This window comes from Spermophilus citellus (assembly GCF_964194105.1).
Source record: "Spermophilus citellus genome assembly, chromosome: 1".
NCBI classification, from domain to species: Eukaryota; Metazoa; Chordata; class Mammalia; order Rodentia; family Sciuridae; genus Spermophilus; species Spermophilus citellus.
Window position 1 is genome coordinate 214756672 of NC_138182.1, and position 16333 is coordinate 214773004.

At 34.2% G+C, this 16333-nt stretch overlaps 1 protein-coding gene across 17 annotated transcripts in view; it reads left to right on the forward strand.

Moving 5' to 3' along the window:
- The window catches only part of MEF2C (myocyte enhancer factor 2C), a 184766-nt gene that overhangs the window by 70859 nt on the left and 97574 nt on the right, over positions 1 to 16333 (forward strand). For 13 of the 17 annotated variants that reach the window (XM_081290796.1, XM_081290781.1, XM_081290794.1 and 10 more), the window contains one exon: positions 6256 to 6451. In XM_081290796.1, coding sequence (XP_081146922.1) covers positions 6398 to 6451 — 54 coding nt within the window. In that variant the 5' untranslated portion in view covers positions 6256 to 6397. Of the gene's footprint in view, positions 1 to 2939; positions 3081 to 6255; positions 6452 to 16333 lie in introns of those variants that run through there. The other 4 variants (XM_081290789.1, XM_081290791.1, XM_081290792.1 and 1 more) reach the window with 3 other exon arrangements.

Sequence of the window (16333 nt, forward strand, 5' to 3'; positions counted from 1 at the left end):
GCTAGAATTCAAGCTCTGAGCTTACTGACTCCAGGATCTAGTCAGCTTCCCCTGCTCAGTATAAATTATTCTTATCCTACTTATGAGAGGCTATATAATTTTGATAAAAATATGTAAGTGAGTTTATCAATCTATTTCTGTATAAGCAAAAATAGGAAAATGTTCTTAGGAATAGACATTAAAAATAGCAGCTAAGGGAAATACCTCAGCTGAGGGATACAAATTTTAATAAACTAATTCAGTTAATCAACTAGTAGCTATTTAGCTTCTACTGTATGCCTGGCTCGGGGATATAGACAGTGGGAAAACAATAGATTTATCTAGCAAACAATTTTTACTATGGTGAATGCTGCAAAGGAGAGAGACTTGATCCTGTGTGACCTTGTGACAGGGTAATTTGATATGAGCAAGACATGGAGTGCTTCCTTAGGAGGGGAAACTGGAGCTGGTACAAAAGAGAGGAGACTTTAAGGAGGCACAGAAGGGAAGGAAGAACATTCCAGGCAGAAGGAATTGCATATGCAAACGCCCAGTGGTAGGAAGAAGTATGACAGAGATTGGAAAAAACTCATCAATCCTATTTGTTTTATGCATGTGAAATATCATGTTACTAGAATTTAAAAATGATTCAAAATTCATCACATTGATATGAAATTGGAGTAAATTCAGAAAATAACTTGGGTGTTTGGCATGGTGTTATTTATCCAGTGGAAAAGAATGGCTGTTCTTTTGTTACCCTGAGAAGGATAAGTCTTGGCTATATGACTTTAAAATTAAGTATTGGCCTTCTTAGCTAGGATAACATGGCATATAGTAAGTTCAGAAACAGAGTGACTTTCAGGACCAATGAAACATTCTCAACTCATCACATAGTCAGGCACCAATAAGAATAATAATTTGGTTATATCATTTGACGTTTAGAATAGCTCTTTAGGGAAAGAAGGTAAAAGTTCTGCTTATTCTTTTTAACCAAAGTATAATTGCACGCCTCATATGTCTTTCAAACAAATCATAAAGTAGAAAGTTTTTTTTTATTGGTTGTTCACAACATTACAAAGCTCTTGACATATCATATTTCATACATTAGATTGAAGTGGGTTATGAACCCCCAATTTTACCCCAAATGCAGATTGCAGAATCACGTCAGTTACACATCCACAATTTTACATAATGCCCTATTAGTAATTGTTGTATTCTGCTACCTTTCCTATCCCCTACTATCCCCCCCTCCCCTCCCCTCCCATCTTCTCTCTCTACCCCATCTACTGTAATTCATTTCTCTCCTTGTTTATTTTCCCATTCCCCTCACAACCTCTTATATGTAATTTTGTATAGCAATGAGGGTCTCCCTTCATTTCCATGCAATTTCCCATAGAAAGTTAAGTGTATCTAAATGCAACATAATGAGCTAAGTTTTCCACCTAAAATGATAATGAATCATTTAATTGTTGAATCAGTAATACCAAGCTTACAGCAACTGGGCTTATGATCATTTTTGACCTTTAGTAGGTATCTGGCTTGTATTAATTTTACAGTGGCATTTCTTCTTGTATGATATAGTGTGCTTAATTTTCAGCCTTGAGTTTTTATGAGACATTCTATGAGGTTGCTAATGTTAGTGAAAATGTAAGTCAATGAAAAAGTTATCTGCCAATATGAATAAAAGAAAACCAGAATGCTTTCTTTGCAAATTGACATCACATATTCTAATGTTTTATCCTTATTCATAGGCTGTTTTTATTTAAGTGACTGCATTGTACTTATTGTAGCAAAATACATGCTTTGCAAAGATAATTTTAGCAGAAGAGAATTAATTTCTTCCCACATCTTCTAATGTGGCATGGCAGTCTCACTTGAAGATCAAAACACATAACTGAAGGTTATGTTTAATTTCTAAATCAAAGTGTTGTGGGAAGATGATTGAAATCTGACGATGACTCAGATCCATTTGAATTGTGGCTTTCTTCCTACAGAAACTTTATGGTAGGCTGCCATTTCCACATTAGGAAAAAAACTACTAGTGATAAGATTAAAATAAAGTTTCACTATAAGCTGAAAGTTTATGTTGGTTACTCCATTTGTTCCTAGTATGAATTTAACAAACAAACAAACAAAAAAAAAACTTGGAACTCTCAGTAACATAATGATCCTTTTCTCTCCCATATATCATCATCTTTTTTTTTTTTTTATTGTAAGGATGAACAGGTAGTCAATGTATTTCACCAACAAACTTTTTTTTAGTCCAGTTTTTGTGATTCACTTTTTTTTTACAAACAATTATAATTTATATATTTTGGTTCTTTGTTTGTATAGAATTCATTTGCCTTGAGGGAAAGACTATATGGCTATATCAACTATATGGCTATATTAACTATATGGCTATATTAACTGTGTTAGATGATTTTGGTACAACACAATAGATGGTAATTGAGATATATCTGCTGCTTCATCAAAGTCACTGTGAGTTTTTCTTCTTTTTGTTTCTTGAAGTAATTATAACAGAACACAAACCTAGAGCTGAATTTTTTTTTTTTCCTCCAGGTATTTTAAAGAAAGAAATTAAAAATCAAGTCCCAGGTCTGGATTTCCCTCAGTGTCCCTTATCTGAACCTCACCAAGGCCTGTGTTTGGGGTGCTGCACAGCACACTCAGACGGTTCTGCTCAGAGAAGGAAGTGGAGAGTTTTGGTTCCCATTTTACACTTCTGGAACAGTTTAGGGAAGGAAGCACCTTTACACCTTTTATTGTTCGTGGTTGCTGACATCACATCCTTCCCTGACCAGTCTGTGCGTGTTTCCTGCCATTCTGTCAAGATTCTTCTGTGTTACTGGGAGGGATTTGTAGGAGGGAGGGAGGGTGGAAGGAAGACAGCAAGAAAAGTGAGGGAGGAAAGGGGGAGGGGAGGAGTGTGTCACTCAGGGGAACTTGTTTGTAAATGAGAGAGCCAGTGGGAGATGGTCTTTAGCATCTGCCCAGAAGAAATTCTTCTCTACTGGGTCCCAAACACTTTGCCTTCATCTGTCTGCTTATGCCAAATTCAAAGTGAACAGAAGCCTGCCATAATGAAGTTCCCCTTTTTAGTAAACAGCCTGATTTTCTTTTTCTTTTACTTAGGTTGGCTGAAAGGGGTGGGGGGAGAATGCAGAAGACTATAACTCTATAGAATGTAACTATAGTAAAGTATTTTTTCCTTTCTTTTTTGTAATTACTAATTGTTGATATGTAAATTTGTCATTTCAAGAATGGTTCTTTTATGTGGAAAAAAATAGCAGCAAGACTCCTGGAATTACTTTAAGCATATGTTTGTATATAATGAAAGTTTTCAGTGTAATTTGGAATTCTACTATAGGTTGTTTAGCTCTTATATTATTTTCTTTTTTTTTTTTACATATGTGAAAAACAATTTAACAGATTAGTAAAGTTATATTATGTCTTCCTATGCCTCTTTAGGCCTCCTAAAAATTACTACTAGAAACTGACCTTACAGTATAGTCTTCATGTAAAACTCAGTTTAGAAAAATAGTTATGGCTAAGAAAACAATGTGTGAGCTATTGTTAACCTTCCTAAATCTTTGCATCTTATTGACATCCTTGAAATATGGTGACCACAATCAAATGCTCCAAGTTACATGTTTCATTACATATTTTCCTTTACAGTTACTCAGTGGTATCATCCCTATGAATTGCATGTGAACTTTTATATCAATTTTGCGTATTATGAATGTTCAGAAAGCAACACTACAAGAAATATTTTTTCACACAGAAAACAAAAAAGTTAACTTCTGTTGAAATTTAAACTTGTGTCTCTCCATTATCTTGCATATTTCAAAAAGGAAAATATATTCAATTTCTAACAATCATTTTATATATATATATATATGCATGTGAATGTGCACACACATACATGTACACACACACACACACATATATATATATATATATATATATATATATATACACATACAATACATTCACACATACATTCTTTCTGGCAAAATATTTTTCATTATGTTTTTAAAAAATTGTTTTTAAAGTCTGCTCTTTCTAAAAAGCCTCTCGTTTCAAAGTTGTGAAACACCGGTGGTGATGCGGAGCAACTCTTATGAGTTGGTTTATCAGACCCTCGCTCTGTCTTTCTGAGTAGACTTTTTTCTCCAGGATGTCTGGCTACTTGTTGGGTTATTTGTGTTTTGAAATCAGGGTCTGTAGACCTTCGAGTCTCCTCTGCCTTGTCACCACGCTCTAATCTGTTCACCCTGACCTTCCACCTTAAAGTGAATAAGCGCTTAGGCAGGCAGAGTTCTGTAAGCCGATAGTGCCACCCGCCTCAGCTAAATGAAAGGAAGGGAAATCGTCCCATGTTCATTTACCATGGATTCATGGATTGGTTTTTCTGAAATGGAGAGAGCCTCTTTGTCTCTTTGGGGTCTGTTACATGTGTGGGAAATACCATTCTAATGTGCCGCTTGCTTCTAAGGTAAGACTACAGAAAACACAGGGAAGTTGCCCAGTTGAGTGATATTTAAGACTGATTCTAAAAATAGATGGACAATGTTTGGCAACATGGACTACATGATGCAATTGTGCCGTGTGGATTTTTTTTATATTTTAATGTGATTTTAATAGAAGTTATATAGCAAATATTTTCGTGTAAATTTGTCAAATGTGTGTTATTTATGGACCTTTTTAAAACTTTTGAACTCTTTCCAACATTTAAAAATGCAGCTGGAATAATAGTATTTGATAAGCACCATGGTCAGGATGTAACTCAGCATGTACATTCTGAGAGGCAGAACCGACCTACAGGTTAGTAGAAAGGCATTAAGCAGAAGAGAATGGATAGTCTTAGTATTTAAGCAGTGCTTAATCCACGAGAACTAATTATATCATAATAGCTTTTGCAATTAGATAATCACTGAAACTTACATTTAAAAAAATTTATTCAAGGTGACAAAAATTTAGAAATTAAGTTTGAAAAATCAAAAGGCAGCTGATGATCAGACGGAATACCTAACAGCCTTCCTGTTCCAAGAACCTTGAACTGGAGCCAAATAATCTATTAAATAGCCAGGACATTGGCTTAGCGTTACATAATACATGTGGGAATTTATCAAGTCCGTGTCAGACATCAACTAAAATAAACAGGGAAATTCTGAACAGTGTGTAAAGTAGTTGTATTCATTGACATAAAATGAGATGAAATAATTGAAGCTGTTGCTTGCAAAGAAGAAACCATTGTGGAATGCTTTCTTGTTAACTCCCACATTTCATAGCAACTCATGCTCATTATGTTCAAATATTTTCAGATATAATTTAAAATTTACTAAAAATATATTTTAGGTATTCTGTGTTCCTTGAGTTTACCTCATGTAATTGATGATCAGCACTTTGATTTTAATTCATGACCTAGAGCTCTCCAGTATATAATATCAAGCTTCTTTAATTTTGTATCTTACTCCCCAAAGAGATATGTCTTATTTAAATGTTTAAATTTAAATGGCTTATTATAAAAATATAGTTTTAAATGGAATAATTAATTTGACTTTTTTGCGCCATTACTTTTCTATCATCTTTTTTTGATTCTTGTGTTCAACATACAGTCTAAGGGCTTTCAAAAGGAGGAGCTCTCACTGCTGACAGATGCTTATAACAAAATGAAATATACTACATTACTTTAACAGTGTTCTCAGAGCGGGGATTTTTTAAAAATATGATTAAAGGATTTAAATTTAAATTAGTTGACATTTACATATACCAAATAGCACTTTCATAATCGTCCATCCTATTTGCATAACTAGGGACGTTATCACCTCTGCTGTCAAAACATGAGATTGTTTTCCCTTCAGAAATGAATTAGCTGCCCTACTTAGCATACACAGGTATATAAAGGTTCATTAACTCCCTGATTTAGGTAATTTTTCATAACAGGAGGGTGAAAATTGTCACCTAATTTTATTAAAAAATATTAAGAAACTCTTTACCAAAAAAATGCATTTCAAGTGTTTGGCGTTAAAGCAGTTTTCATCATTTAAATGAAATGTCTTGTTAAATTACTTATGAGGTTATCTTAATTACAAAAGCAAACAATTTCTACTTGATATGCTACTGAATATGATATACCATGTGCTTTAAATAAATATTTATTTTATTATTTTACTTCCATATAGTCTATTTCCTGGATGAAATTAGAGTATAATTGTTCTTCTGAAACAGGCTTGCTGTTAAAGTGTTATTTAATTTTTCTTTTTTGTTCAGCAGGAACGAATGCAGGAATTTGGGAACTGAGCCGTGCAAGTGCTGAAGAAGGAGATTTGTTTGAAGGAAACAGGAAAGAGAAAGAAAAGGAAGGAAAAAATACATAATTTCAGGGACGAGAGAGAGAAGAAAAACGGGGACTATGGGGAGAAAAAAGATTCAGATTACGAGGATTATGGATGAACGTAACAGACAGGTGAGTGGGGTAAAAATTTTCTTTGTATCTTTATTTCCTTAGATTATTTAGTACATTTTCCTCAGGTATGTTAAGGGTACTGAAAACATTTTGAACTGGTAAATATAAATGATAGGTTTTTGGAATTAATTGTGGCCAGTTTAAGTGCTTAAAGTCTTTTACATGTAAAAGGGAAAATAAAATCACCTTAACTGTTAGAAGGTTTAAACATTCATGATTAGTTTAAACATTCATGATTATTCACTTGTTACTTCAACATGAATTTTAAATGGGAGCTGTACTTGTATGACATGAATAGCTTAATAATTAGGAGTTAATAAGCATAGCATTGCTATATTGCACGCATCATCAAACAAAGATATTCTTATATTCATGGGAACTAGGACTTTTGTGGTCATCCATTTGAAGGTTTGTAATATAGGCTAAATATCCTATCTAAAAATGAGTTTCATTCTTTTCACCATGAAAGGGCTTTGAAATGTATCCCAAACATTTTAAGATTGTACTGACAACAACAACAAAACACCCATACAAGATATTAGTTAACATACGACATATAGGCAAGAACTTTCAGTTATCATACTATTTTCTTCAAATCTTGAATTTTATAAACATAGAGGCAGATGGTGTCATATTTCTTTCTAGAACTCCAAAGATAATGTCTGTATGAGACAATCAGTTCTGAAGACTTTACATATCCAAATGTTCTAGTTGACATTACAGACTAGAATGCCTTTGGTCTAATTCATGTGTCTTCACACTTGAGAAGAATAGATTTAGCTAGGCTGTGTAAAGGCAGCTTGGTGATAGATAGATTCCTTGATTTTGTTCTGTAGAGTTTAGGATCCATTTATTCTTTTATCCAATCTGAAAGTATAATAGGATGTTTAATACAGTGCTCTTAAATGGAAGAGTCCTTGGGAGAAGCTACAGTGCTGCTGGACCCCAGCTTTTGCATATGAATCGTGGAACGTGCAGAACAGCCATTTCTTGGCCAGGGGAGAAAAGACTGTTGTGCCTATTACCTGTTTACCCTAATGAAAGCCAAAGATAGTATTGGGATCATCCTGCGGTGATTCCTCCCAAATAAAGATCCTTATCTCTGCTAAATGTCCCTTTTTATCTTCCTAGACTTGCAAGGGAGACTAGAATAAATTCATTTTTCAAAACTCAAGGTTGAGATATATATGTACACACACACATATATAGTATGTGTGTGTGTGTGTGTGTGTGTGTGTGTGTGTATATATATAATGAATAGGAATTGTTATTTATGCCATCAAAGCTAGTAGGATATTAAAAACTCAGGAGATTTTTAGGTGTTCAAGTTTGTACCCCTTTAAATTACTATAAATTTTTAAGTTACACAGGCTAAAGGATGAATGATGCAAAGATTTAAGATGGATTCCTTCTGGGTTTTCATACACATTCATTTACTACCATAGGTCAAGACAAACAGCAATAACTGTCAATATTAAGGCATTAACTTTTAATTGACTTATAGTTTAAAATTGAAATTAAACTGAAGTATCAACTTTCATGTACCATTGACTGTCCAGAATTTGTTATTTGGACTAGAATGTGTTTTGATTGCAGTCAAAAATCACATGAATTAGCTTTTACATTGTATTAATTAATAGCACCAGATAATTTTTAGGTTCATGAGATTCATTGTATCCTTCTCTCACTTAACAAACATAGAAGAAAAATTTGCCAGTTGAATTCATGAGCTTTCATTATGGTTTATTTAAAAAAAAAAAAAACCATAAAACTCACCTAGGGTTACAAGAACTTTAGCATCATACTTTTGAGCTAACAAGTGAACTTTGTGTTTGCTACTTCCTGTTACTCTTACCTATGTTAAAAGCCATAAGAATTTTAGGAAAAGAAAAATTATTTAAATTTAGTTTAGTTTGACTTCTTCTCTGATCCTAAAGATAGATTCCTTGATTTTGTTCTGTAGAGTTTAGGATCCATTTATTCTTTTATCCAATCTGAAAGTATAATAGGATGTTTAATACAGTGCTCTTAAATGGAAGAAGTAAAATAGAAAATTGTTGTGACTTAATATGTATTTTAGTGATTGTTTTAGATGGCTGTTGACCATTTTGATCAGCTCTCCTATATATTCATGTTTTTCTTGCTTACCTCTCCCCTCCTCTGAGAGTTGTCTCAAAAGCCTAAAGTATGTAGGTCACTTCTAATAGATAATCAAAACCAGCAGATCTGTGGAGGCACCCCTAAACTGGGCTTCCTTTAAACATGCATTCACATGTTAAGAAGAAGTATGCTAGCTGTTTTGCCTTTCTGAAGCTGCCCTGCCGTACACAGTCTAGTAGGACCTCACATTGGCTCACTGTCATGTTTCTTAAATGGGGTAAGAGCTGCTTTTCAATTGCACTTGTCTATTTGTCTCTAAACAGAACAGGATATGTTTTTACCAGGAATAAAAAACAAAAACAAAAAAAAAGTGACTTAAGGTACACAATGAAATGTGCTATGTGATAAGTTGTGTATCATTAAAAAATAAAACTGTTATAAAACAACCTGGCTAACTGTTTAAACTAAATTTTGCCTTTTTAAAAATTTTTGGCTTTTTAGTTGTAAATGGATCTTTTATTTTATTTATTTATATGTGGTGCTGAGGATTAAACCCAGGGCCTCACACATGCCAGGCAAGTGCACTACCACTGAACCACAACTCCAGCCCCAAATTTTGCCTTTTTAAATGGAAGTACAGAACAGCTAAAATTCAGAATCTGTTTGTATATGTAATATAATTTAGGGGAGGATAAAAATTAGAAGTTTTTTATTTGAAATTTTCAGGAGTTTTACGTTTGTGAAAATGACTTAGTTTTTGATCTAGACAAGGTGGATTTCTTAAGTTAGTATGTAAATATAAGTTAAATCATGAATTATCAGTTTATTTTACAGATATGTTCTGACAGCTTGATAAAAGTAGTTAATGACTATGTTCCAAAAACTATTTGTTATTCCATTTAATCCTTAGTAATCCTATTTTATAGCTGAATAAATGTATTTATTACATCAACAAATATTAATAAACTGCAGTTTGCCAAAAACCAAGCTTCAGTGATAAAAATCTCATCCAGATAATTGTCCACACAAGGTCAGCAAAGCTGTCCACAAAAGACCAGATAGCACATATTTTGGAGCTGTGTTTCAGCTACTCCACTCTTCCCTGGTAGCTTGGATACAATATGTAAATGAGTGAGTATGTCTGTGTTAAAGCTTTCATAACATCAATTGAGGTGGACTTGAGTTGGCCAGTAGGCCATAGCTCATAGGAGACAGGACCTATGGAAGTATGAGACGAAAATTTCATTCATGTGCTAGGAATGAAAATATGAAAGCACTATGAAATGTCAAAGAGGTATGGTATTTACCATGGAGGGTTGCAGAATGGCCTCTTTAAGGAAGTGCTAAGAGATGGGAGCTAAAAGATTAGTCAGGCGGGTGACAACATTCTGGAGGAAAGAGAATTTGCCAAGCTTCTCAGGATAGGAAAGTGCTCGGCTGTGGAGTCAAAGAAGGCCACTGGGATTTGAGCCCAGCGTATAACTTTAGGAAGTTGAGAGGAAAGACTGAATGCTAGGCAGGACCCAGATCATGCAAAGCTTTGAATATCCTCGTAAGTTTTGATGAAGATTATAAAGTTAATACCAGAAAGTAGCCAGAATTCAAGCCCAGATCTCTCATATTCAAGACAAAACAAAGCATGTCTTGATGCATTTAGCCATATCATTGTTTCCCATATAGCATCCAGTAAAATATACTGGCTAAGAGTATGGGTTTTTTTTTTAGAAACTATACAAACCTAGTTCTACTTCCAGTTGCTGCATCCTTCACTAGCAGGTTACTCTGAGCCTCATTGCTCCTCAGTAGAATGAAGATTAAAAAAAGAACCTACCTCACTGCATCACTGACGTAATGCAATGAGGTGATAAAGGGAAAGCACCTAGCACATAAGTGCTCCCTTAGTTGACCTAATAAAGACACATGCTCTTTGAACCATTAGCTCTTACGGTTAATATGATTTCTGTCAAAACAACTCCTGTGCTGTGTTGCATACCGAAGAATGCTACCTGCATCTTCGTTTCAAGGGTGCTTTACCTTAAAAGGGTGTTAGAAAAATGGAAGGAAAAATGAAAAAGAAAGCAGCAACACGAAGGTGCCTTCAGAAGCTAACAAGGGGCTTAGAATCACACCCCAGCAAGAGCCAGTTGATGCAGAGAGGATGGTGTGTAAACAGGAAAGAAAAATCACTCAGGACTTTGAAGAGCTGGGTTTATGATGATGATAGGGAGTATTTTCCTAAATTCTATGCCCAAGGGACTTCATTTTCAAATGTGTGCTGTTGATCAGATTATTTTTAACTACTCATCACCAGTTTTTAAAAATCATTTCCAGCATCTAGTCTTTGCTAACAGCACAATTTCAATTTCTTCAGCTACATTTTTTTCTTTTTTACTTTTTAAATATCTGCTTGAATTAGGCCATCATATACTCTTAGCCTCTTTCATATGATACCAGTTTTTAACTATTGATGCCTGAAACAGGTTTTTAAATGAGTTTTGTCCTTATGTAACTCTTTTTAAAAGCAGAATATATTTAGAAACCTGTTGTATCTGTTATGTTAAGAAGAAAGATATATCAGAATTAGGCTTGCTTAGCCTAACTACATACTGTGCTCTGGAGAAAACGTGTATGTTTGTATTCAAATTTTTCGGCTTTCCTACTTTGGAAGGGATAGGAGAGGTAAAATCAAATTTATTTATGAGACTTGTTATTTAAAAAGAACACTTAAATATTTAGGTAACTATAATGGGAACATATTTGCAAATAACACAATTAGGGCCTAAAATATTAAAAGTTAAGAAAAAAATGTTAAAAATGCCTTAAGTTTTCTTTTTTCCATCAGATCTGGCACACTAATAGCTTTTGCCTGCAAACAAAATTTCATGTAATTATCAGTGCAATAACTGGAGCACAAATTAAAGACAATTAGCTACAGTCTCCTGTTAATAGAACAGAAGAATCCCCTTATGACTAAAAAGAATTCAGAGTTCATAGCTGTTAAATTTTCTAACATTTCCTCTTCTCGTGTTCCTATCTGTTTCTTTATGTGACTCATACATTATATGAAATGAGCTGAGGGGGAAAAAAAAAGCTGGAAAAATGTGCTCAATGTAGATGCATCCTCTGACAGTTTCCACATACTGACATTTTTCAGCTAAATCTGATGTATTCTACACTAAACTAAAAGGGGATGGATTGATTCCCTCAAATGACTCTTTTGAAAAGAAAAACTTTTTTTTTTTTGCTTCTTACTTTCTTCTGTTCTCCATTGTTTTCAGTCCTTAGAATTTTAGCTAAAATTTCAAAGGGATTTTTAATGTAACTTCCTTTCAAAGTGATATCCAGAACATCTGTAAAGGGTTAATTATAATACTAAATTTGGAAATTTCATCCTAAAAATCTTGTATAAAATTTGTTGAAATTGAGACAGATGCATTGTTTAAATGTGGGCAACTGGTTAATTGAGAAATATGAATTAATTGCTTTGAGAAAATCGCTGTATGGAACTCTGAAGAACAGTGCCATGCAGTCACACAGTCAGAGGCTTTTCTTTGCCTGAAGGAACAGAACTTCCAGGTTCATCAGTTTTATTTCTAAATACTATGGCAGAGTTGTCCTCCTTGGTCAAAGAATAGCTGGAAACTTTTTCAGCTTTAATGAGAAGCTAATCGATGCAAAAGTGTTCATTGATTTCTAAACCCCAAATAAACCTTAAAATATCTTATAATGATGATGATTTGCGCCTTTTTTTCCTAGTATCATTTCTTAATAGCTGACTGCCTACTCTACACTTGGATTAAAAATTAAACTAAACTCATTTATAAGTAAAATTAGGATGTATCATAGTAATATATTAAGATGTGGTACATTTCAGAATTGAATTAGAGAGTACATTGATGCATACTGGGGATGCCTACTTTAAAAGTTTCTCATGAATATTAGTTAAACCATTCTTTCATTAATCTTAAAATCACCAAAATCTTTATTCAGAGTTGGAATTACTGGTGATTGAAAAGATTGAGAAAGAAAACCAGAAGGAAAAAAATGGCATAAATTATACTTCCAAGGATTTCCAAATTAAGAAAAAAAAAAAAAAGCAGTAGCCAGAGTGCTCACGTGTGTTTGACAGGACATCATACCATTTACTTCTGTTTATCCCAGCAATTTGAAATAATTCCTAGCAATTTAAAATTATTCCTAGCAACTTTGAAAACAATTCACAAGTGATCTCTCCACTATGAAGTTGAATCATAGCAATAGTCTGCATTCTCTACAGTGTATGACATTTATGTTTTATTCTTTTGAGGCAGGGTCTTGCTAAATTGCTGGGGTTGGCCTCAAACTTGCAATCCTCCTGCCTCAGCATCCAGAGTCTCTGGTGTTACAGTCATGTCCCACCATATCTAGCTGATATGTGACAGTTTATATTTATAAGTTCTATCTATTCCACTATTGCCAGAAAGATATCCCAACTGCTGTCAAACCCATTCATTAGATTTTCTTTGGTAGTGGTAAATTCAGGAGAAGCCAAAATTTTCACAAGAGAAAGAACTCTGTCACTTTGTGTAAAAAATATATTTTGGAATTGAGGGGGGGTGTGTTACAATGTTTTATTGTTTCATTTATAATTTCTATATCTCACATAATTTCTATTCAAAACTGTGACTTAAAATATTCTGTTGCTTTTATTTATTGTACCTCATGCATTTTGTGTAAGAAGTTGACATCAACAGCCCTTTCACCTGTGAGTCCATGTACACAATAGTTCTGCTTACTACAAGTCATTTTTTGCTTTGCAAAAGGCAAACTATGTATGACACTAAATAACTGAGAAACCAGCACTAAAAATACTAACATTATAAATAAACCACATAAATGAAGAGATTTCTTTCAAATTGTAGATTAAAAGACGTGTTGCGAATTATTTCAAAGGCCATGTCCTTTGCAGTCAAAATTTCCCTTAAAACATTATAATTTATCCATTTAAAATGCAGCACCTTCAAAAATTAATAGGGTGAAAGTATTTTTAAGGTTTATATCCTATTGCTCTCTAATTGAAAACAATTTGGAAACTTATTATTTTTTTGAGAATAATGGCTGTGGCTAAGAAAAAAATTAAATAACATAATTAAATTGAAGTAAATTAAAATTCCATAATTTGCAGTATGCATTTGTGTTTCTCTTGAAATATGTTGGACCATTAATAGGAATAAGAGAACCAATTTAAATGTTTGGAAATTTGACTTTTAATTTTAAATTGGAACAGTTTAGCTTAAGAAATAACTAACATTTAAATAACATTTCAACAAATGTAACTGTTTGGAAACTACAACCGAGACAGCCTCCTGCCTTCTGTCTTGCAAGGATTGATTTGGAAGGCCCTGAGGGAGAAAATATTGGAGTTAGGAGGTAAAACTGAAGCCATTGTGGAAAGGAAGAAGTTACACTCTTCCTGTTATGACAGGAAAACATAGACAAATGTGCTTCCTGAGCTTTTGCTCAGCAGGGAATGAAGCATTCTTTGACCTTTACCGTAGGTACATTTTGGCTTTGTTGAACTAGTAAACATGTTTTTGCCCCAAAATATTAATCTGGCTTATTTGATTCGTTGCAGTTTCAGATTATATATTTTATGTAGATGAAGTAGAGAAACAGAGGTATTTATTTTATGACTGCTTCTACAGATTGGATTTAGAATGTAAATCAGCCCTTTAACAAACCAAGCAGATCTGAACTGCACATATACAAAATTAAAAGCATATTGCATTATAGTCTTCTCTTTTAAAAGCCAAAAACACTCCTAGACTTAAAAATAGGCCACAATAAAATCTTTTAAATCCTGGCAAATTTCATCATTTTAAATCAACCTTCCCTTTCCTTACGGAGACAAATGTATCAGAATATTGAAACCCAGACTTTGTGAGTTTGATAATAAACACTCAAGTTCATGAATATGCACTTGATTATTTGGGATCTAATTTACTGTTTATTATTTTCCCTCACAGTACAGTGCACAAGATGTAAAATTTTATTTTGGGATTTGAGTTGTTGTCTTAGGGTGAGGAGTTGATAGAATTATGAATTTTATACTCTTCAGCCCTTATGTTAATCCTTTTATCTTGTTCAGAATTTTAGGAACTACTGCTTGAAAATCCTTTGCAAGTACTACTATGTTTCAGTGAAACACACTCGGTTGCTTGAGGCTAGCGAGGACAATGGTCCTCTTTGCAGCAGAACACACTGCTGTCTCATCCTTGCAAGTTGTGCTGGAGGGTTACAAGCACATGGTAGCAGTCTGCTTAAAAGAGTCCCTCACTGCTCTTTAAAGAGCCTTTCATTTAGGATGGCAGGCCCCGTCATTGTATAAAGGAGTGCTTGTCTAGAACACAAGTCTGCAGTTGCATTGCTTCCTCCCACCGAGAGTAATCATCAAGCCTAAAGCTCGCAAGCCTTTCTAATGACAGACTGAATTAAACAAAATAAAACTAAAGAGAAATACTTCAGAACAGTCGTACCATTACTTACTGTCAGGAACAAGGGAGGGGGGAAATGGAGCATTTAGGAGGGCATTTCCCTTTTTTTCAATTAAAGATTGTTGTTACAGACTCTTGACTCCGTCCCTAACCCTTTAAACACATAGGGAGACCCAGTGGCTCGTGGATTACAGAGTACTTTGTCTCTATGAACTGTCCATCTTCTTACTCATTAGCCATTCAGCCTTCCTAATTGGGAAGAAACAGAGATTATCCAGATGGGGGGATGAGGAGAATGAGATCTAAAATATTTTCGTAGAATGAAAGTTATAGCTATCATGATTCTATTTGAAGAAAGAAATGACTAAATATAAAAATAATGACAATAGAATTAGATGGGTATATTAGTTCCAAATACATTATAAAACCAAGAAATTACTGTTATTTCATGAGTAAAGGAAATGGGCAGGGTAGAGGTACAGCTCATAGGCAGAGCACTTGGTTAACATGTGCAAAGACCTGGGTTTAATCCCTTGTACTGCAAAAAAGAAAAAGGGGACATGGGTAAAAATAGTCCACTCAGTGAGTACTATGCAGTTTGACTAATATTAGGCCAAAAGTATTCTGATTGGTAGAAAGAAGTATTTGTGACTATAGGTAAAGTTAATGTTGCTTCCGAAGTCCTTTAAGTTAGGCTTCAGTTATTCTTATAGATGTGGGTAACTTCTATTGCCAATGGCCCTTCTCCTTCATTGGTTCACAACTCTTTCCTGTAAGGTGCAAGAACTCCTGCTGTTAATATGGAGGAAAGCTCTTCTAAGGTGACTTTTTGAATAAGACCAGGACTAGGATGGTGAATGGAGGGAGGAAGGGTGTGGAGTGGAGACAGATCATGAAATACCCTTTCCATATGCAGTCATTTGAGTAGCTTCCCTGCCCCACATGAAATGACATAGAACCTGTCCTCTGTTTTCAGAACTTGTTGTTTACATTGTGTGTAAATCAGAGGTACATCTTTTTTATTCTTGCTATAATCAGGCATGTGTTTGCTACCAAAATATTTCCCATGTTGTGAAATGTAAACCTCCATAAATACAAAAATAGTATGGACCCACTTATGCCACACATGGTCCTCACTAGCGTCAGGGGAAATGACCTGAGTGTCTGCAAGCAGCCTAGGTTGCAGAGATACACAAAAGCAGCTTTGTTTTATAATAGATACCCAGAAACCAACTTGTTCTTAGTATCTTTTTTACTTCAACCTAGAAAGTTATCCTTACATTAATTAATGTTACTACTACTCTATCCT